Below are 21,785 nucleotides of genomic sequence, written 5' to 3' on the forward strand. Positions count from 1 at the left end.
AGGGCCGCGAAGGCAGCGGTCGAGCTCGTCCCGCCACCGGCGGCGGCGCGGCCTCAGGCAGAGGGCGGTGCGGGAGGCGGCGCGCCCCGGCCCGCCTGCCGCCTCACGGCCCCGCTCGGCTCCCCCCCCAGCGTCCCCTCCACCGCATTCCTGCCCACGGGCAGCGGGACCCCGGGAGCCCCCTTTCAGCCGAGGGGGCCGCCTCACCCCCGGAGCGCCCCTCAGCGGAGTTCGCGGCCGTCCGGGCGGGCGCGGCCTACATTGCCCAGCGTCCCGCGCCGAGGGCGGCGCCACCGGAAGCGCGGGGCGGACTACTTCCGGCTGTGCGCGAGCCCCAAGCGGAGGCGAGCCCGCGAGCCTACACCCCGACGAGACAAGATGGCCGGGCTGCCCCGCAGGATCATCAAGGTACCCCCGCCTGCCCCGCCGCGCTCTGCGGGGCGCCTGAGGGGTGGCTGGGCCGGGCCCGGCCCCGCGCGGCGGGTCAGGGCAGGGTAGGGCTGGGCTGGGCTGGGCCGGGCCGGGCCGCGCACCGCTTCCGGTGCCCGGGAGCAGGGCCGCGCGGGGGCAGGGCCCTCCCGGGCCTCCTCCTTCCCCAGCCGGGCGGGGGGGGACCCGCCGCTGAGCCCGTCCGCCGCGGGAGCGACTAGGGGTTGGGGCCGCGCCGGTTCCGGTCCTGGTCCCTGCGCCGCTGGCTGTGTGGCCGCCGGCGGGGGCTCCTGGGTGTGTGCGGGCGGTGGGGAGCGGCTGGGCCCTCCTGACGGGCCGGGGGCGGCGAGCGGCAGTGGGCCCGCGCCTTCCACGGTGGCCGCCCAGGCGGTGGCAGCGCCTCACGGCCTGCCCTGCTGCCGTCTGCTGGGTGCCTGCGCGCCCTTTCCGCGGCCCGGAGCTTGGAGGGCACCGGACGCGCCCCCCTGGCTCTTTCCCCGGCTGCGCGGCTCCTCGCCGGCTCGGGGCCGGGGGAGCGCGGCGGCGGCGCGGTGCTGGGCTCCCGCTCCGGTACGAGGAGGGGCGAAACTCAGCGAGTGGTTAAACCGGGGCTTGAGCTGCACGTCGGGGGCATCCGTGCCGGCACACGCGAAGCCAGCCTGGTTACTACTACGTGTGCTCTGAGCTGTCGGCCCTTACGGTGTTAGCGTCTTCCTGTTGGCGGTTCACTGTCTCGCTTGGACTTTCGTTTAAGCTCAAAAGCTTTTTAAGGGCTCTCTTCTTCGGGGTATTTTCAGCTGACCCTTAGGAATTGAATGGTTTGGAGTCACTTCACAGAGATACACAGCTAGCTGCATTGCAAGCTATCAAAAGATGGTTTAGTCGTGGATGTTTGTGCTGGGCTACTCCTTCCCACTCCATTTGCAGTGTTGTGAGTTGAAGCCCTCAAATTGATGATTGCTCCCTTTACAAGAGTTACGAAGTGATTCCAGTGAGGTTCGCTAGCCCTCATAGGAAATAACAGCACCGTTGCTACTTGTTGAACTGTACAAATGTCACAAATAATTTCTAACACTGTGAAGCTCTCTTGGTTGAGCACATGATGTTGGCAACCATTGTAAAACACCTGAGTGGAGAACATGTTAAATAGAGGAAAATACAGTTTTATTTTTTCATATACTAAAAAGTCAAGCTATCTAACAGGTGATAGAGGAGATGAGTTAAAAATAAGGCTGGAGTAGCATTTATCTGGTGTGAAATAGACTAAACTATGATTACTGCTCAGATTTGTAAGCAGTGAAAATAAAAAAGACAAATCTTACAAAATGAGTTTGACGCTTATCCAGCTGCCTTAGTGCACAGCATGCAAAGCTGAATGTATTTCAGGTGTGAGAGGGATCACTGATTCATAATACAGTGGAACTGGTATTAATCAGAGTTGTGGTAAGAGCTCAGTCATGAGGCTGATGTCCGTATTAAATTTTTTAATAGCTCTTGACAATTCCCCTAAATACAACCAAGAAGCACACCCGCTTGTAAGCTGGTGCATATGTTTCCTTCTTGGTGCTTTTGGGGTTTTTGTGTTTCCTAAAAGAAAACGTGGAGCAATTTACGACTTGCTTCAAAGATGTGTGATGGCATGGGAATGTTTCTTCTCCTCCTGGAGAGGGGAGGTGGATGCCAGCAGAACAGAGACCTAGAAACTTCATGTTTCCTCCAGAGTATCCTCTTCAGTACTTTCAGGATTATTACGTGTTACAAGGTGGTCTGTACAGTGGGTTGTGTATTTCCATGTGTGCATTATAAGTTCTCTGCAGCCAATGCAGAGCTTTTAAATCTTGGGTGGGTCACATTAGATGACCAATTCTTTAGCTCCTGTGCTATACATACATTAGGTTGCCAGATGTGCATACAGTCTAGGACTTGAATCTGACTATTTACTACAGACTCAAAAATGTGCAAAGTCATATTTTGAAATACTGCAGCTGCAGAGGTGCAGACCTAGAAATATGCCTGCTTGAGTCCTCAGGAGTCTTGAGTGAGAATTGTTTTGACCTTTTCTATCCTGCTAATCTTGATGTTGGAGTTAAATTTCCTATTGCTAGTTGCCTTAGAGGGAGGGGAAGGAGTGAACTCTGCTTAGTGAGAATGAAAAACAAGGAAAGGAAATGGAAGTGAGAGAGATTGGGAAGGAAAGAGCTGTAGAAAGGTGAAATAACTCCAATAACAAGGTGAACTGATTTTCTTTATGCACAGTAATAAATTTGATGATAAATAAATGGTTTGGGTTAGTGTTAGGAAAAGACCTCCTCCCTTTGATCCACATGCACCCTTTGTGTTGTCATCCGAGGGAGACCGCTGATGGCTGATTTGGGATACGAGTGCATATTTGGACTGTAATGAAGTATAGAATCTAGCTAGCTGCTCGAAATACAGCTGGCATTCCTCATTTTGACCGACTGCTGGCAGATGGCCTGGCTCTCAGGTTGACTAGCAGCCCTGTACTCCTCAGCTTGCTGCTTTGCTATGTGGAGGCTGTCATCTGGCCCAGTAGGAGAGCAGTAGTTTTCCTTGTCTCAGCAGAGCACTCTATTTATATTTCTAATACTTCCCCCAAATTCAATTTAAAGGTGTTAGTATAGATGTTGCAAAGCAATTGTTACAGAAGATACAGAATTAGTCCCAGTTTGCTGTCCTCAGGTTACTTAGGATCACGGACTGAGTGTGTGTATGGGAAAGATCTGTAAGCTCAAGAGATTACTTGCTTTAGTGTTACAACTTGGTGTTAGCACTTCACAAATGTTGAGTAGAAAATGATGACATAGTTTTGAATCTTTAAAGATATAGTCAGAATTGGAAAATCTATCTTGTGAATAGAGAAGAGGTATTTTTATTTTCTTCAGTAGTCCAAAGCTAGGAGTCCTCTGAGAATCACCTTGACAAGAAAATCCGTTCATGTAAGATAAAATAAAAATATGCTATGGCACATTTACATAGGTGTGCATTTTTGATGCTGTAAAATTTTTTCTTAATATTAATCCTGTATTAAAATGTGAGCCTTTGCAATATACACAATAAAGAAGCCCAGCGACTTTTACATTCAAGCATGTATTACACCAATTCTCTCCAGTGTTGCAAAGTCACGTAGCTCCAGTCAAGTAAGGAATTGAATTGCATCTGATTTTTTTTTTTTTTTTTTTGGCTGACATTCAGTCCACCTCATTGCTGTGTCAAGTGCAGTCAGTATATCTGAATGGGATGGGCAATACTGCCTCCTGTCATCTTTTCAAATGGTTTTTTTTCCCTGCTGTTTTCACTACTGCAGTGATCTCATTATTCATGATTTGATGTCCAGGTCTGTTTTGACTGTGTAGCCAGTTGTTAGTAGTGCTTCTGTTGCAACCACTGCAGCTGCTCATATCATGAAGCAACCATCTGAAGCAGTATCTGAGACTCCTTCAAACTTTTTTAGTTGATGAATTTATCGGCATTAAATTACTGAGTCTTTGATTTCCTCCCCTGCATGGTATTGTGGTGTTGTATGAGATACTAATTTCTTGGTGTTTACTGTGAGAAGCTGTTTCCACATTGCTGCTAGCTTGCAGTATTTTTCGAGGATCTGGGTGACATTTGGATTGCTGAGTTATAAAATGCTACCTGAAAATGTAAAATTTCTCAGAGGTTTTATGAAGATTCTCATGGTGTGTGTGGTGATGGGCACCAACAGCATTCTATATTAGAGGGCAGTATGAACAGCTTTATATGTTTCTTAAAATATAAATCAGGCATTTAGTCTGCAACTTCTGAAACTTCTAGAAGTTCTTGAACAGTGTTACTGGTAGCCAACTTGAAGTTTGTCATTTTGTCTTGGAAGCTATGGGCTTTTGGGGTGTGGACATCTGTCTCCACCTGAAAATTTAAGTTGCCATTACTTCTTGATTTCTTTGATGTTTTTTTTTGTTTCCTGGATAGAAAAAATTAAAAAGGCTGAAGGTAAGCTTAGCATCTTTTAGTGGTATTTTGCATTTGTTTGGATGGTGGTTAGGCATAAAAACATTACTTCTGGACAGTGCTGTTCCTTGGCATTTGCAGAGGAACTGTATATTTGGTCTTTGTAATGTGTTTTTGCCCCTTGTATGCTGTTTGAATCTTGTGGATAACGTCAAGTTTGACAGGAGGGTGAAAACTTGAGGAATTTTCAGAGGGTGTTTTGTATCATTCTTCTTAAAACCACCTTCCCCTGCCTCCCCAACAAATGTAGGAAGGTAGGAATATAAGACATAACACTACTTTGCAACCCACATTGAATCTTCTTGCCAGGTGACCAGTATAGCATAGGCTGGCTCTGGTAGTGGGAGGGGTGTAGAGGCAGGTATTGGAAGCCCGAAGTTTGGCGGGATGCAACCTTTGTGGAGGTGTCGGGGGAAAGCTGAGAAGGTGGTTCAGGCTCAGAGGATAGGAAAACTTTCAAGTCAGACTAAGGTACCAGTTTTGAAAGGAAGACATGGATTCCTAATAAAAGATATTAAAGAGGACACTGATAACTTTTCACATCCTTTTCCTTAAAGAAGCTTTCAGCAGACACTAGAGAAGAAAAACCGAGGAAAAAACTAGATAATCCAACTAAAGGCAAAAGCCTTGTTTGGACCACCTCTTTGTATAACACTGGAGCAACTTTGAGGTACAAATCTATAGTACACCAAGCTTTCTAACTACCGATGCTAATGGTTTTCTATTGTTTTGCATGCAGGTTTTTTTAATACTGTGCTTGTCTTATGTTTACATGGCTTTCAGTGTACCTCAAAATTGGTTTTGTGTAATAGTACAAAACAAAAACGTATTTTCATAGTTATATGTGACTGGTGAGTTAATAGTGAGAAGCAAGTGGCAAATTTTGCCATAGATGATATGGTGGGTTGGGTACCTGGATGGATGCCAGGTGCCCACCAAAGCTGCTCTATCACTCAGCTGGACAGAGGAGAGAAAATGCAATGAAAGGCTTGGCTTGTGGGTTGAAACAAGGACAGGGAGAAATCACGCACCCATTACCATCATGGGCAAAACAGACTCTACTTGAGGAAATTAGTTTAATTTATCACCAATCAAAACAGAGTAGGCTAATGAGAAAATGAAAACTAAATCTTAACACACTTTCCCTCCACCTCTCCCTTCTTCCTGGGCTTAACTTTACTCCCAAATTCTCTACATCCTCCCCCACTGAGGGGCAGGGGCGCAGGGAATGGGGGTTGTGCTCAGTTCATGACATGTCTCTGCCACTCCCTCCTCGGGGGGAGGACTCCTCACACTCTTTCCTTGCTCCGTTGTGGGGTCCCTCCCAAGGGAGGCAGGCCTCCACAAACTTCTCCAAGGGGAGCCCTTCCCACAGGCTGCAGTCCTTCACAACCTGCTCCAGCATGGGTCCCTTCCACAGGGTGCAGTCCTTCAGGAGCAGACTGCTCCGTCATGGGGGGTCACAAGCCCTGCCAGCAAAGGTGCTCCAGTGTGGGCTTCTCTCTCTCTGTGGGTCCACAGGGTCCTGCCAGGAGCCTACTCCAGCATAGGGTCCCCATGGGGTCACAGCCTCCTTTGGGCACATCTACCTGCTCCAGCGTGGGGTCCTCCACGGGCTGCAGGTGGATTTCTGCTCTGCTGTGGAGCTCCATGGGCTGCAGGGGGTCAGCCTGCCTCACCATGGTCTTCACCGCAGGGTGCAGGGGTGAAGAATCTCTGTTCTGGTGCCTGGAGCACCTGCTCCCCCTCCTTCTTCACTGACCTTGGTGTCTGCAGCGTTGTTTCTCTTGCATTTTCACACTCCTGCCCCTCCTTTCTTAAATACGTTATCACAGAGGCACTACCAACATTACTGATAGGCTCAGCCTTGGCCAGCAGTGGGTCCATCTTGGAGCTGACTGGCATACCCTCTGTTGGGGGAAGCTTCTAGCAGCTTCTCACAGAATCCACCTCTGTAGCTCTCCCTGCTACCAAAACCTTGCCACGCAAGCCCAGTACAGATGGCATTTGACAGAAGCTCTGTATGAATTACTGTTTGCTTTAACCACACTTTGATAGTTGACTCTGCACTGTATATTAATGCGATTGTGCTCCATCAGTATATCTGCAGGAATGGGTTCGCTGTTAGCTTAGTGAATTTAGTTGTGCCTTACTTTGCTATAGCTGGAGATACACCATGAAAAGCTTGATCTGTGTTAGTACATAGATAATCCTCTAGGAATTTGCATAGGATCTCAGCTTCACAGTTCTAAAATCATGTAATCTGCTCTGGAAAATTTGAGGAGGTGGTTGTTTTCAGGGGAGAATGGTGCTGACCTTAAAAATGCCCCTCTTCATGTTACTATTGCTTGGCAATAAGGTCTTGTTCCAAGAGTGGGTAGATTCTGGATTTTTTTTTTTTCTGGGAAGGTTGTTACCTGGAGTAAGTTTGTCTTCATCTCCCTGTAAGTGACTGTGCAATGGTTAAAATTGTGTGGTGATAGGAACTGGAGAACCAGAAATGCATGAGGGAAGGTTGTGAGCAATCTGGAGTTCGTGGTGCTTGCTTAGCAGAGCTGTGGTTTCAAGCTGCTGGACAATTGTTCATAGATTTGAGTACTAGTTAATGGTTTCTAAATCTACTGTACCACTGTTCTTTTTTACAGCTGTTGCCTTTGATATGTTGACACTCAGAACATTTTCTTGCTTTTTTGTTTGGGTTTTTTTTTTTGAGGTGGTAGTGTAGTTACAGTTGGGGCTGGCGGTGGAGGCTGGTGGTAGGGTCTGGGAACCCGCAGGGTGATGGAAGCATTAGTGTACAGAGATGTTAGCCTAGTAATGAGTGCAGGAAGCAGAGGCGTGTGGGATGCTGACACCTGGGGAATATATGGCAAGGAAGAGAAGAATTAATGTGGAGGCCAGCTACTGGAAACCACAAGTGCAGCCTTCTATTTATGATGTTTGACCTCTGCCTTACAGTTTAATGGGCTTTATTGCTAATTCTTTTTTTTTTTTTTCTTCCCTAAAAGGTAGATGTTATTTTCAGAAGACTTCCTTCAATGTAGTTGTTTTACAGTGACACACATTCAATCTAAACATTCTTAAATCTCTCTTGGCTATGATTTCTGGTTAGGTAACCAGTTCATTTTGAGTAATGCTGGTTATAGCCAGTTCTTTACATAATTGTAGCTAATGAATTGATAGACCCTAGAAGAACTTGTGCCAAAATGTTATGTACTGTTATAAAAGGTGTTTGAATTAAGTCTTTGTGGTTTTCTGAGGCAGCTTTATCCGTATATGTAAAAGGCAGTTTTGACTGATACATTTCACTTTCCCCTACTGCCCCCCCCAATAAAAATCAAAGCAGAAACATGCATGTGGTTTACCTTCTCATGTGTCACTTGCCATTTCTTGGCGAAGGAGATAACTGTGATCTTCCCCCTTATCCCACTCTGACAGAAAAGGAAAGAATTGCCGTTTGGCAAGTAATTATTAACTTGTCGGTGTGCCAGTATGCTGCTTTAAGTTTTGCCCTATGCCACTAAAACCTTCAGTTTCTACTTCGTACCTCAAAATTAACCTGAACTATTAGATGTAGTTGGACGATAATGGCACTGGTAGCTGGCAAGGGTTTCCTGCAATTGGCATAAAAATATGAAACAAATGTATGTCGTATGTAGTCTGAATTGAAATGCTAAAGTTGGTGGTGTACTTCTGTGTTTTTTTCAGAGAGCCAGCACAAGGTGGAAGAGTTACCACCTAGTTAAGTTAGATTAACCAGAAGTTCTCAAGGTGATTACCCTGGGTTCATGATGAGTAGCCTTACTATATAAACAGATTTAGCCTGGGTTGTGCTGGCACAAAAGTTTTTGTGCTGCTGTGGTAAGCTTGCACTGGGGGACTGATTTGGTTCAGAACTCTGCAGTAAAGGTTATTTCTTAAGCCAAATCAGTTCTGTGACCTCATTTGTTGTTTGACTTTGCAAACACTTGGGCTGATAGAAGGGTTGCCTGGAATGGGGACTGTATAAATTAGCGCTGCTGCTGAGAAGTTTGGGCTTCTCATTCGGGCAAACCCTGCAATTTGTGAGGAAAGGAAAAGGTGGAGGTAGTTACAGATGTGAGTGAAGTTGATCAAGGAGGACTGAGAATCAGGCTGAAATGGTGGGGAGAAAAGCAGTTTGACTCAATTGTAAGCTCAATAGCTAAAGCCAGTGAAGCATAAGGTAAAGGACTTCAACTCTCAATGACTAAAAAAATCAGTGCAACTTAGGTGTACTTTTTTTTAAAGCTTTTCACTTTTTGCTATTGGTAGTGACTTTTCAACTGCTGGAGGACTTGGCAGCAGATGTCTGATCTCTCCTAGGAAGCAAATACTGAAGAAGCTGAGAAGCAATGAGTTAAACTGAAAGAGATCACTTTCCTCATCATATATTCTCCCACATAAATTGGTGCGTGTGGTACCCTCCAGTGATAAGTGTTATCATTACAGCTATAGCAAAAAATGGAGCTAGTGGCTTTGATTTTAGTTCTGTTACCTTTTTGAAAAACCTCTAATTTGCAATATCATCTGTGGAGTCTGAAGCTGTCTACCACATCCTCACTAAAAGTGCTTCTGGATACAACAGTTCAAACATTTCAGATTAAAAAGTACATTGTGATTCATGCTGTAGTGGGTTGACACTGGCCAGCTGCCCACCCAGTCACTCCCCACCTCAACCAGGCAGCAGGAGAAAAAAGATGAAAAAGCTTATAGTCCAAGAGAAAGATGGGGAGATCATTTACTGATTGTCATCACGGGCAAAACAGGCTTGGCTTGGGGAAAATTAGTTTATTGCCAAGTAAAAGAGTTGGGTGGTAAGAAACAAAGATGGAGTTAAAACAACACCTTTGCCTCCTTTTTCCACACTCAACTGCAGTCCTTCCACTCCTGACTCCTCTACCTCCCCTGCCCCTGATGGTTCCAGGAGAATGGAAGTGTTTGCTTAGTTCCCCAGCAGCTCCTGTCTGCTGTTCTCTCCTCCTCCTTGTGCTTCTCCTGTGCTCCAGCATGGTCCTCTCCATGGGTTGCAGTGTGGACGTCTGCTCTGTTCTGGTCCTCCATGAGCTACAGGGAATCTCTGTTCCAGTGTCTGAAGCACCTCCTCATCCTCCTCTGAGCTTGGTGTTCAGACTAGTTTTGCTCACATTTGGTTTTTTTTTTTCTTCCCCCTCACTGTTCTCTCTGTGGGATGCCTTCTATCCTGTTTTCCCAGGTGTGCCACCAGTGTGGCTGATGGGCTCAGCTGTGCGCTGTGTCATGTCTGTTGGAGCTGGCTGTGTCTGGCACAGCACAGCCCCTGGCCCCTTCCCACAGAGGTCAGCCCGGAGCCCCCCTGCTGCCAACGCCTTGATACCTGCACCCTGTACATATGCCTAGATGATTAAGTAGTTACGCTAAACCAAATAAAAGTTTTATGTCCCAAAGCAGTGAGGCAAGCTGATGTGTATTTCTTTCAGTCTGGGTGCTTCTTTCATTTTACCAATAACTTTCTTTTAGGCTGTCTTGGGACTATTCATGCAGCGTTGCATCCTGTTGTTCCTATTATAAATGGCCAAGACTATCAAAGAAATTTGCTTTATAGTCAGCTGTTTGGAGACCCTTGCTTGTAGTACCTATGGAAGAAAACTATCAAGAGATGTGCAGATTTCATTTAATCTTACTGTTGGAAGATGCTTTTACCTGCAGCCGGCGCCAAGTGTTCATCCATTTCTATTCAAAGTTACTGTCCTCTGCTAGATGACAGCAGAGTTTGTATGCTGTCAGTCAACATTTTTTGGTTTAAAGATCTGGTTAAAAGAGCCCAGTATGCTTCCCTTGAGTTGAATTGGGAATACTGACAAGGTTTACTTTCTGGTGGTGACTTCTGCCAAGGGAGCAGCAATAAGCACTGGGAGTAGAGCTCTGAGCTGTGATTTGTTGCAGATTAAGTTTTACTAAGACATACTTATCCGTCACCTGTCTTCCCTGATCTGTTCAGAATAAAACCATCTTGGGTTAGTTGAACGTACAGGTAAAGGTGGATATTGCCTATGCTTTTTCACTGTCTGAAGTAGATTAGAGAGGCCTTGTACCTTGCCTTGAACTGATGAAGTTGTAGGGATGTAACCTCCATCTTGGGTGATGCTGAAGGTAAATTACTTGACTACCGCATAAGAATTGTGCTAGTAAATCTGCTGCTGAAAATACAAGGGAAGGGTCATTCCCCTGAGACTTTGCATAAAGATGCGGTATTGTGCCATTTTAAATATTTAACAGCTCTAAGACCTGCAATATTTTCTCTTTGTGTAAGAGGCCGTATTAATGGTTTCTGTTACGAAGTTTCAGAATAATTTTATTGCAGCTATGTTGACCTTTGTAAGTCTTAATGATGTTATCTCTTTAAGGTACTAGCATAAAGCTGCTTGTCACAAGGATGCTTTTCTGTAGTTGCAGTACTATAAAAGGTTGCTAGATAACTATAACATGTAAGAAGATACACAGAGTCTAAGACGTTTGTGGAGGGATGAAGACTTTAATTTAGCAGTTACTGAAATTAGTGCTGTTGGTAGTTAAGCTTCTTCCTTTGGAATGAGGAGGTAGTCTGTGTTTCCTTTTTAGGTTGGTTACAGAACAGTAATCTGTTATGCTAGTATCTTGCTGTGATTGATGTTGCAGTCTCAGCTCTTTAAACTGGCCCCTTCACCAAAAGGAGCAGTCTGTTCTCCCATCCTTCTGACAGCATGTGTTTGCACCCTTCTTGGCACAGCTGTTTGCGTGGACATGTGGTGAGCTGCATCAGGGACTCTTCTTTCTTGTATGACTTTTTTTTTTTTTCTTCTCCTTCCAGATCAGCTCCATGCTATCTCAACATGAGGCTGAGAAACAGCTATACACGCAAAAGTGAAGGTGCACAATAGGCTGAAGTGGAAAGGCAGCACAGCTTTTTTTTTTCTTCCTTTTCTCTGTGTCTGCTCATTTATCAGCTTATAATGTTCAGGTTTTGTAAGGTGTTGGGATTTCTCTAAGCTCCTTTTGTTCTAATAGATTTTATGAATTTCACCAAGTGATTTCACAGCTGGTATTAAAGGACTGTGTGGAGCAGAAGACCATGTTAGGTTATGTCAGAAGGTATATTCCTTCAATTGTAACACCTCACTAAAGACTACTATATTGAATGTGTGGATTAATATGCAGAATTTTTTACTTAGTGAAGGTAACTGTATAGTAGTAATATTGAATATGAAATAAGAAAACGAGTGTCAGGAAATTGAGCATGCAGACAGCTGAATTACTAAGCAAAGCAAATTTGCCTGGAGACATGGAGTATGGATTTCTTCTTTGAGCTAGTTTGTGCTGACTTTGCAGGCAAGCTTTTCTCTTAAATTCTAGTGGGCTTCATACAGTAGCCTTAAAGTTCTTGTAATTTGTGGGTGCTAGATATTGATCTGTTCTTAACTCTTTTCTTCTCACATCCCTTGGCAGGCAGTGTGAAATTTGTTGTGATTAGCTACTGCCATAGTACAGGGAATGGAATTGCAATTATTTTCCCAAACAAAGAATACAGTACTCCTTTCTAAAAAGCAGTGAAAAAGCTTTAAAAATTTCTAATCCCATGCAACGATTTCTTCACTACTGGATTGGTCTCTGTCAGGCAGGTGAAGCTTTAGAGATTTCAGTTCAGCTCTGCTATGTAAGAAATAACATTTGGGTTTTTGGGTATTTTTTTTTTTTTTTTTGCAAATACTTGTATACATGAGTTTTCTGATTGTGGTTATTTGTCAATATGCCACTGTTTGATCCTGCACTAGTCTGTTGATAGCAAATAAAACTTCTGAATTAGCTTTTTGTTTTCCAAAAACATAGCATACAGAAATCTTTTTTGGTTGTTTTGACTGAGGCCTTGGCAGCTTGAGGCTCTTATGAACACTTCTGCAAGACTGGAAGTGATTAAAATAGTATATTTCTAATGGATTCCTTTGTATGCTTGTTCATATTCCTGTGTGCTCTAACAATTGATTTTTGTGCATGTGTGTATGGAAGAATCTTCTGGGTTGTTCAATTCACTCCTTTAAAGAAGGACTTTTGTGTTATTCTGGGTGTATGAACCAGGAGAATCCTGGTGGTTATGTCTGCTTTTCAGTAACTTTTTTTCCTTCTGCTGAAAGCAGATAACCAAGCAAAAATTCAAAGAATGAAACATCCCTGTGCAAACTGATCTCTTGTGTTTACGTGGCTTCTCAGTCTTTGCAAGCTGAAAACCCCTCATCCCCACCTCTTGCTCTGTTGGTCTCTTCTACAGGTCAGAGTGCACTCCCTTCCTGAGGCTTCTTGTCCTCACAGGTTACTGTAAAAACAGGTTGAGGGTTTTTTCCCCCTTGGGTACAATTAGTTTTCAATTTAATGTCTTCATAGAAGAATAGCTATGCAGAATGTCAGCTGCACCATCTGTCCGATCCATATCATCTGTCACTCTACTTCAGGCCACCTGTGTTGCGAAAGCAAAGCTTTTCTTATTTTGTCAAAACACCTTCAGCACTTCAGTGTTTTTTAATCACTTAATTAAAAATAAGAAAGATAAAATTGTGGGGGGGGCATAACCAGTTGTGAATGACAGTGTTGTGGCTTGGTGTGTTGTTTTTTTTTTGTTTTGTTTTTTTCTGAAGTACTGACTGACATGTATCTTCATTTTGGGTTTATTTTCTGCTGGCCAACGGAAATGACAACATACTCTTGGAATTGGAAGAAGTGGAGTAAAAGCAGGAGTGAGAGGAGATCTCAATCTAAAAACATAGCAGAGTATGACAGATAGAAGTAACTGCTTACAGCAGCATGCGATACTTCATTAAATGCTTTAGAGCTCAAAATATGTCCTGATATCTCTTCTGTGAAACTTCAGTATGCTAGAGCAGAGCTAATAAGAAACACTATAAAGTACTGTTCTGGAACACTTACTTGATGGAAATTTGTATTTCCATGAAGAGAACGTTAACTGCTCTATTGTAAGAACATCTATTGTGAACAGCAAAACTGCAAAACCTAGTTCTTGGTGAATTTGTCCTTTTCCCTCTTTAGTATGTTAATATTTGGATGTTCCAGCTCTTTCTGTCCTTATTGACAGGGGTTTTTGCCAGGCAAGAATAGTACATACTTCGTTAGAATAAACTGGCTGAAGAGCATGTAATATCAAAGTTCTTCACGTCTTTCTCTTCAGAAACATTGAGCTTGGTTTCTGTCTTAGTCACTGACAGCTTACAAAGTGCACAGAAACGTTCAAATTGGACAAAGGTTTCAAAGGCAGTTTTAGGGGCAAAGCAGGAAGTAACAGCTTGCACAAAATTCACTTCCTCAGCCAAAAGGCTGTTAGAAAGATTTTGCTTAAAAAGGTGCTGGAAAGTGAAATATTGCATATGCTTGATCTTCCTGATTAGTTAAAAAAAGGTGGGAAGTTAGAAGTTTAATTAGAAGTGATTTATTTGTTTGTTTATTTTAATGTGTTTGAGAGACTTTTTCATTCGGTAACCATCCTCTGGGGAAAGTAGTATAAAATTACAAAATAAGATCAACATGTTGTTAAACCATTTCCTTGTTTGTAGGTTGAGTCCACATCTTGTGACTCTTATGGGTAATTTACAGGGTGGGTTTTTTTTATTTTACAAAAAGAAAGTCTTTAAGCAGTTTGATTTCCAGACCTGGTGCATAGTGTTTCCCTGTTTACTGACAACTGTTTCTCTCGAATATGATTTATTTCTCCAAGTCTTATGGCAAATCAAATTGATTTTGGTATCAGCATGTCTTTAACTGGCCACTGTACTCCAAAATGTGGAACTCAAGTCCCTGATATCACTTTAGAGCTGGACCTACTTGTATGTTGAAGCATTTTATATGCTTAGACCTTAAAATGGAATTTTTTGATAAATTTTTCCCTTTCTGTTCTTCTTCTATGGTTTCCCCCAAATATATTGAAGATATTTTGGAGTTCTTCATAATTGAAGTGCAAAAGCCTTATTTACCGTCTGATTTTAGCAGTGGTATTGATGGATTTAAGTACAAACATTTCACATTCTTTTTAATAAATGGCACCTTTCTTGTGTTTTTCATAGACTAACAAGTGTTTCTGTTATACTGTTTTAAAAAGATGCTGTTTCTAAACTGAAGATGCTTCTCAGCTTTTGCGTAAAACAGTAGTGATGTATGTTCACAGGAATCACGACCTGTCATTTTGTGTGTCAGAGGAGTTTAGGCTGTTGCTTGTGCTCTTGGCATGATGGCTGCATCAGAGCCTGGCGAGTGTGAAAGATGAGTGTCAACAAATTCCCTCACAGATTTCTTGCAAGTATTTCTCACTTCTGTTTGAAAACAGCTTGAATTATCCCGATAGTGGTGGAGCTCCATGCACAGCGCAAGCAGTGAAGTGTGCTTTCTTAAAGTGTTTTTCATCTAATATTAATGTTCCACAGCGCGCCTGTATGGGTCTTAGCGCTACTAGTGTAGCTGCATGAAGCATGAATGCTTTTCTTTGCACTCACCTCTTCTGTGGTGTTTTACCGCAAGATAACTGTATCCACATAACATAGAGGCATAAAGGGCTATCTGAATGTGATGACATATTAGCAATGGTGTAGCTCCTTCAGTATTATGTGGTACCTTGATTAAAATAATTGGTTTTCTCATACATGGGCTCTCTCATTGTTTGTTGACAACTGGTTTTTAGTGGCAGAATGTGCAGGTTGCAGCCAGGCACTGCTCGCTCAGTTATGCTAGCAGGTAGAAGTGCTGATGCTGCTGCCAGAGAACTGCTGATTCTGGGTTATTTTAAGCCAGGATTGGCTGCCCAATATGGTTACAGTCAGCATACTGACATAACTAGGGAGGCAGTCTGGGGACTAGCGTGACTGCGTGGGGGCTAGGGGCTGCTGAGATCAGCCCAGCTATTAAAATGCGTTACCCTTAATATTTAAAAAGGGGGAGAAAAAAAAAAGTCTTTAAATTTTAGCATGCCCATAAGAACCAAAACCATGATTTGCCTACAAGCATGTATCTGGCAAAGTCCAAGGGGTAGCAGCTGTGAACAAATTTAAAAATTGGATCTTTTCATTAAGTTTGTTCTTTTTCCAATGTCACCTTGGGTCCTTGTATTAGTTTGTGTTTGGCATAAGACACTGTTTCCTCTGCCAAAACTGTCAAGCTATATAGTAAGTATGTGGTCCTTCGTAGGCAGACACCCAAATTGTCCCATTTACCTGCAGCAGCACTCACACTGAAAACTTGCTGAAAGAAATGGAGAATGTTTTATGCATTTACAGGGATAATCTGTCATTTCTTAATGCTTTAGTTCAGTGGTATGAAAGTCAGTAAGCATTCGTTATAACTTTTCTACAGAATTACTGTACAAGTAAATAGCCAGCAGAATACAGAGTCCGAGTACATTACACGTTTATGTGTATAATTTAAAATATACTCGCAGAAGTGTAGACAGCTCTAAGGATCTTGGATGGCCTTCTAGTAAGGTGTGTAAGTGGCACTGGCAGCTAATGCCTATGCATATTAAGTAGGCAGTATGTAGTCACAACAGGGAATTAGACCAGATAAATTGATTTTTATGCTTGTGTATGTGTATAGTAACAACTTCAATAGTATGGTCTGTAGGACCTTGGCAATTTTGAGATGAATGACTGGATTTTGGCATTAATTACTGTGACATCACTTTTTATATTATATATTTGATTATTTTTTTGCTAAGGTGACGTGTTATTAACTGCATCAAGACAGCCATATCACTTAAGTGCTGTGTAAATTAATTTTTACAAAATGCCAGTACTGTAACAATCCAGTTATGTTTGAAGAATGTATTAAGCCAAGCAGTGGTAATCTGTCTATTTTGTGCTTGTATTGGTGCTATTGTAGACACACAGAATAAATGCTACAAAACTAGAATAATAAATGAATGCACCTACAAGTCTCAATTTTTCATCAGTAGATACAGATAGTGGTGAAAAAATTAACTGTACATAGTAATAACAAGCTAGAGGAAAAGCAGGAAATGGGGCTAAAATTACCCGAGGAAATGAGGCTTCGGCGGGACTTCTTGTCCCTGTCTAATGTCCTTTTGTCACTTTTGGCCTTGAGTCTTTTTTTTTTTTTTTTTTTTAGTAAGAATGAGCAGAATGGTGCCTGGTAAGACTTGTGAAGGCTGGTGGCAGAGGAGGGGGAAAGATGTACAGGACTTGGTCGGTGTGTCTGTTCAGTGCATTGGTGGGATGATGGATGGTCAGAACATGGGCAGCTCTTAGCTATGGTCACAGCATGGTACCTGAAGTAGGATCGGTGCTGTAGGCAGAAGAATTGAGCAACGAAGAATACAAATACCTGTAGGAAACCAGGCTTCTCTAATTTTGCTGCTTACAGAACAACTTGCCTGTCTCCTGCTGTTTTTTAGGGTAAACTTGAAACGTGGCTATTTGTAGGCTGGAAATGCCCACACCAGAGGTTATATGTAGGCTGAAAGTGCTCACACCAAAGCTATTTATACATACATATGTGTAAATATATAAAACATCCTTAAAAACACTTTTAGTGTTGCAGCATAGTACTTTAAAATCTCTGAAGTTGGATCTGATTCCAGTACAAATGTTCATCTTAATAAACTGGTTCACTCTTGTTAAAGTAAACCTTGAACGCTTTCTGTGAGTGATTAACCCTTTTGGCTTTTCACTTAGGGGATTCTCTATTTAAGGTAGCATGGGAAATGCTTTTGGTATTTTCATTGTGGTATTCTTTAAATTGCTCTTAAGTATATTGAAAAAAATAACAGCTTGGTAGTAGTTTAATCAAAAGTTAAGAGATTTGAGAACAATTTAATTGTTATCTATTATCTTGTGCTATAGAAGCACACTATTACAGCAGTTGAGAGATCTGAAAGATGTGTACCAGTTTACCACATCCTCATCTCCTTTCTGTTGATGTTCTTTAACATGTTTGTCTAACACTGTTTCTGTGGATGTAGGCAAATAGCTCATAATGTTGTTTTTAAAATAGTTTGTATAGGTTGTGTTTATTTTGAATGGGTTGTGTTTGTTAACATTGCTGCCTCTTCTTCTTCTAGGAAACCCAGCGCTTGCTGGCAGAGCCAGTCCCTGGGATAAAAGCGGAGCCAGATGAAAGCAACGCACGTTATTTTCACGTAGTCATTGCAGGTCCACAGGATTCCCCCTTTGAGGGTGGGACATTTAAACTTGAACTATTCCTTCCAGAAGAATATCCAATGGCAGCTCCTAAAGTACGTTTCATGACCAAAATTTATCATCCTAATGTAGACAAGCTGGGAAGAATATGTTTAGATATTTTGAAAGGTAAGTACTATCTTGTTTTCTTTCTTTAGATTTTACTAAGTACAGAAATGTATAAAATGACCTGAAAAATAGGTTTAATTTGTTTAAAAAATACCGTGTGTATTCTTTAATCTAGGTGATGAAAACTTGCTGTTTCTATAGATTATGGTGAATACGGTGTTTCATACAGTTATAAATGTCTCTTCAGATAAATGGTCCCCAGCTTTGCAGATTCGTACAGTTCTGCTATCAATCCAGGCTTTGTTAAGCGCTCCCAATCCAGATGATCCACTAGCAAATGATGTAGCTGAGCAATGGAAGACCAATGAAGCCCAAGCCATAGAAACAGGTGATGTCTTACACTTTTTTCTTTTTCCCCCCTAGTTCTAGGAAGTTGCTGATTACTTGTTGGTGGGGGATGTAAATCCTGACCTCTTTGTCTTATGTCTGCAACTTGCAGAAACAATTACTGCATACAGTCATAGTCCAAGTACCCTGAATGTGCCTGCAGTGGTCTATTTTCAAGTCTGTGAGGCTTGCTAGAAGAAAAGGTCTGTCTGTTTTATCATGGATTTTCATGTTGCTAAATTGCAAGCGTGTCTAATTTGGAGTTGTGGTAAAATACAAGTATACACCACTGCTTTTCCTCTGTAGCTTAAAGAACAGATTATCTGGTTTCAGAAAGTACATCTCTTCTGTACTAGCTTCTGTTGCAGGCCGCAGTGAACCGAAAGAATTGCTTCGTTACGCCTCTTCACTTTTGGATCCACTGTAGTCAGGCCATTTCTGTAATATACAAAAGCTGACAGCTGCTGGCCTTCAAAATTGCATTTAAAATCTCGGAACTAGTATATTTTGTGTACTTGCAGCAGTGATATACAAGTGATCTTTAAAAAAAAGTGTTTAAAATTACTTTATTAAAGCCTGAAAAATGCATCTTTTCTTAAATATGTTTCTTTTTCTTTCCAGCCAGAGCATGGACTAGGCTATATGCCATGAATAATATTTAAATGCGCTTTGAACATCAAGTGTGCATCACTTCTCCTGTTCTGCCAAGACCTCTTCCTTTTTTGTTTGCATTTAATGGACACAGTTTTAGAAACATTACAGAATAAAAGCCCAGACATCTTCAGTCCTTTGGTGATTAAATGCACATTAGCAAATCTGTGTCTTGTCCTAATTCACTATTGTACCGCATGAGCAGAGGCTAGAAGTATCATCTGGATTGTTGTGAAATTGTTTGAAAGCAGCAGCACATCTCTGCTTTTAATCATTTTTCCCATCATGGTTTAAGTATAAGCACTGTGAGTGAAGGTAGGCAGGGTTAGCTGTGGGGCTTTTTGTTTTAATTTTGTGGGCTCCTCCTCCCTTTTTATGGTGATGCTAATTGCATTGGTAAAAGCAGCTAACCAGTTATACTTTAGAATATACCCTCTAGCCCAGTCTAACTTAGGCGCTGTAGATGGACAAGCTTCATTGTTTGAACAAAAAATGGGAACATTAAACATCCATCACCTTCACTAATAATATTGTGATTCTGCTGTCAAGTGTAGAAAAATCCCTCCAAGAAAAAGCTTGTGACCATTTTGTATGGCTTGTCTGGAAAATCTCCTGTAAATCTTATGTTTTAGTAAAATATTTTTTGTTATTCTACTTTGCCTTTGTACAGTTTATTTTGCTGTGTTTTCATTTCTCTAATGTGACAATCGTATTTAAAAAAGTTAAACAAGAATTGACAATTTGTCTTCAGCAGTCTGACAGATTAAACAGTAAAGAGGTGGAATTCACAAGATTTTTTTTGCTTTTGACTTTTTTAATGAACTTGTGTTATGTGGGTGATCTTACCTGGCCAATTTAGTATGAAAATGCATTTGAAGTGACTTCTAGAAACAACTCTCTGATGTAGCCATTGTAACCATAATTTTAGTAATGTATTGACATGCATTTTCATGGAAATAACTGTAATAAAGTAGGAGGTTGAGAGCAAGTGACAGCACTAATTACGAGTATCTGCATAACTTTGCTGAGTGTCATCAGATGTTACACTACACAGTTTTCTAACTTATTTAATTCCTACCCTCCATTAACAGGAAATACCACTGTTACATCAGTTGATACACAAACTGGCTCTTTGGTTAACCACTTACAGGTAGCGGCTCATACCACTGGTTTTCTCTACAAGCCTTATTAAGCTACTTGCTTGAGCAACTGGTTTGCTTACATAGCAACAAAGCTTTTTTTTATTGGAGGGAAGTGATTAAAAAACTTCTTACTCATCCTTGGTTTTTGCGTATGCGTTGTGTTTGGGAGTCCAGCATCTTTTCTGGGAACCCATCTGATTGCTTCCCTTAATTTCTTGTGTCCCTGTTATCATTCTTTCCCCAAGCCCTCTCACTCACACACACACAAAAAAAAAAGCTTAAAAGCTTTTGGCAAGGCCAGCCTGAAGTGTATAAATGACAGCTTGTAGTGGTTGCAGTAGGGAGTGTTTTGTCATGCAATTCAGGGGTATGGATATGTAGTCTATTGGTATTCTCCCTCTTTCACCTCTTCTTGTGTCATCTGAAATTTCTATAGAATGTTGTGTATTTATTGTGCTCTTATGTAAGATGAAGAATATCTATTAAAACTACATTTTTCCAACAGACAGTGCTTTCAGTGGTTAGTAACTGGTATTGTCCCTCAAAGTAGCCTTCGTAACATGGTTGAAGCTTGATGCAGAGTTCAACTTTTTCACCAGACTGAGCTATAACCCCAGTCCCCTGAACTGTTTTAAAAGTAGTTTGTGTTGAATGTAAGCCAAAGTTGCATTCAAGGCTTGTAACAAATTGTTTGCTCTTCAGAGTGGGTAAGCACCATTACCCCCGCCCCTTTACAAGTGAGCATGTGTTTGGATTTAGCAGGCATACATCCTATATGTGCTATTAACATGGGCAACTTCTGTGGCAGGCAGCTGAGACTAGTGAGCTGTGGTAAACTGTGGATTCACTTCACCTACCTCTTAAAGCTTTACCTTACGCTACATACACAGCTTTCCTCAGCTCTGCCTGTAGTCCAAGGACAAGGGGCACCCCCACGGGACAGTCAGACCCACCTAAGCACCTGCTTTGAAAGTGGCTTTCCTTTCCTTTCATAGAGAACCAGGACCTGAACTGGCAGTGATGCAATTCAACTTCAGACTAGGTGGGATGAATCCAGAGCCGAGGCCAGGTAGCGGATGGCTAGGTATTTGTATGTTCAGGGCTTAAAACTGTGCTAGAGCTGATCAGAGGATGTAGTTAAAACTGAGGAAGTTCTGGATGGAATATTGTTAATAGAAAAAATCCTTTGCCTTCATTTGCTGTTGACTGAATAAAGTGGATTATAGAACAGTTTGAGTACACAGTAGCCATTATGTGCCTGCGTTCTTTTTTTTAACTATCTCAACAAATTTGAGATTTTATTAAAGAAGTTCATGCTGTCTTGAGTTTGAATGTATGAGTACATCATGATGGTATATATGAAATTAACTGTGTAAAAGGATAGGTAAAATATTGTATTTTTGATCTTTTTAAAGCATTTGCAAATGATAGTTGTAATGAAGGAAACTTTAAATGGGCTTCCTAAAAACTAAAACTTTGTGGGGTCTATTCAGGCATATCTTAAACCTTTTGAAGCTGATGATACATACTAAATACATATTATTTAACTTTTAAACCTGATTTAAGAGCCCTGTATAAAACCAAGCTGGGAATTTCATTCTGTCTTATACTGAGGAATGTGTGAAACTTTTAGGCTAAATTCTTTGAAGCCAGTTAGATATAACTTTTTCCTCAGTTAAGCAGACGTTTCAGACAATGGCTCTGAATATACTCAAGAGTTAGTTCTGTTAACATCTGCCATTACAGCTGGTTAGCAAATGCAGCCATCTTTCAGGGAGCATTAATTATATCTCCATTTTTAGTGGAGGATGTCCATTGGATAAATTAACAGTAAATGTAAAATAAATGGTTTTCCTCTAGTATTACTGGTGCTGTG

The 21,785-nt window shown here is 42.0% G+C and overlaps 1 protein-coding gene across 1 annotated transcript; it reads left to right on the forward strand.

The window, feature by feature from the left end:
• The first annotated feature begins 275 nt into the window (after window positions 1-275).
• UBE2N (ubiquitin conjugating enzyme E2 N) lies at window positions 276-20,413 on the forward strand. The gene is made up of 4 exons (XM_037388046.1): window positions 276-408; window positions 17,543-17,789; window positions 17,977-18,117; window positions 18,738-20,413. The coding sequence occupies exons 1-4, from the start codon at window positions 379-381 to the stop codon at window positions 18,776-18,778; spliced, it is 459 nt and encodes a 152-aa protein (XP_037243943.1). The 5' UTR covers window positions 276-378; the 3' UTR covers window positions 18,779-20,413.
• The last annotated feature ends 1,372 nt before the right edge of the window (window positions 20,414-21,785 follow it).

This window comes from Falco rusticolus, chromosome 5 (genome assembly GCF_015220075.1).
Source record: "Falco rusticolus isolate bFalRus1 chromosome 5, bFalRus1.pri, whole genome shotgun sequence".
Taxonomy (NCBI): Eukaryota; Metazoa; Chordata; class Aves; order Falconiformes; family Falconidae; genus Falco; species Falco rusticolus.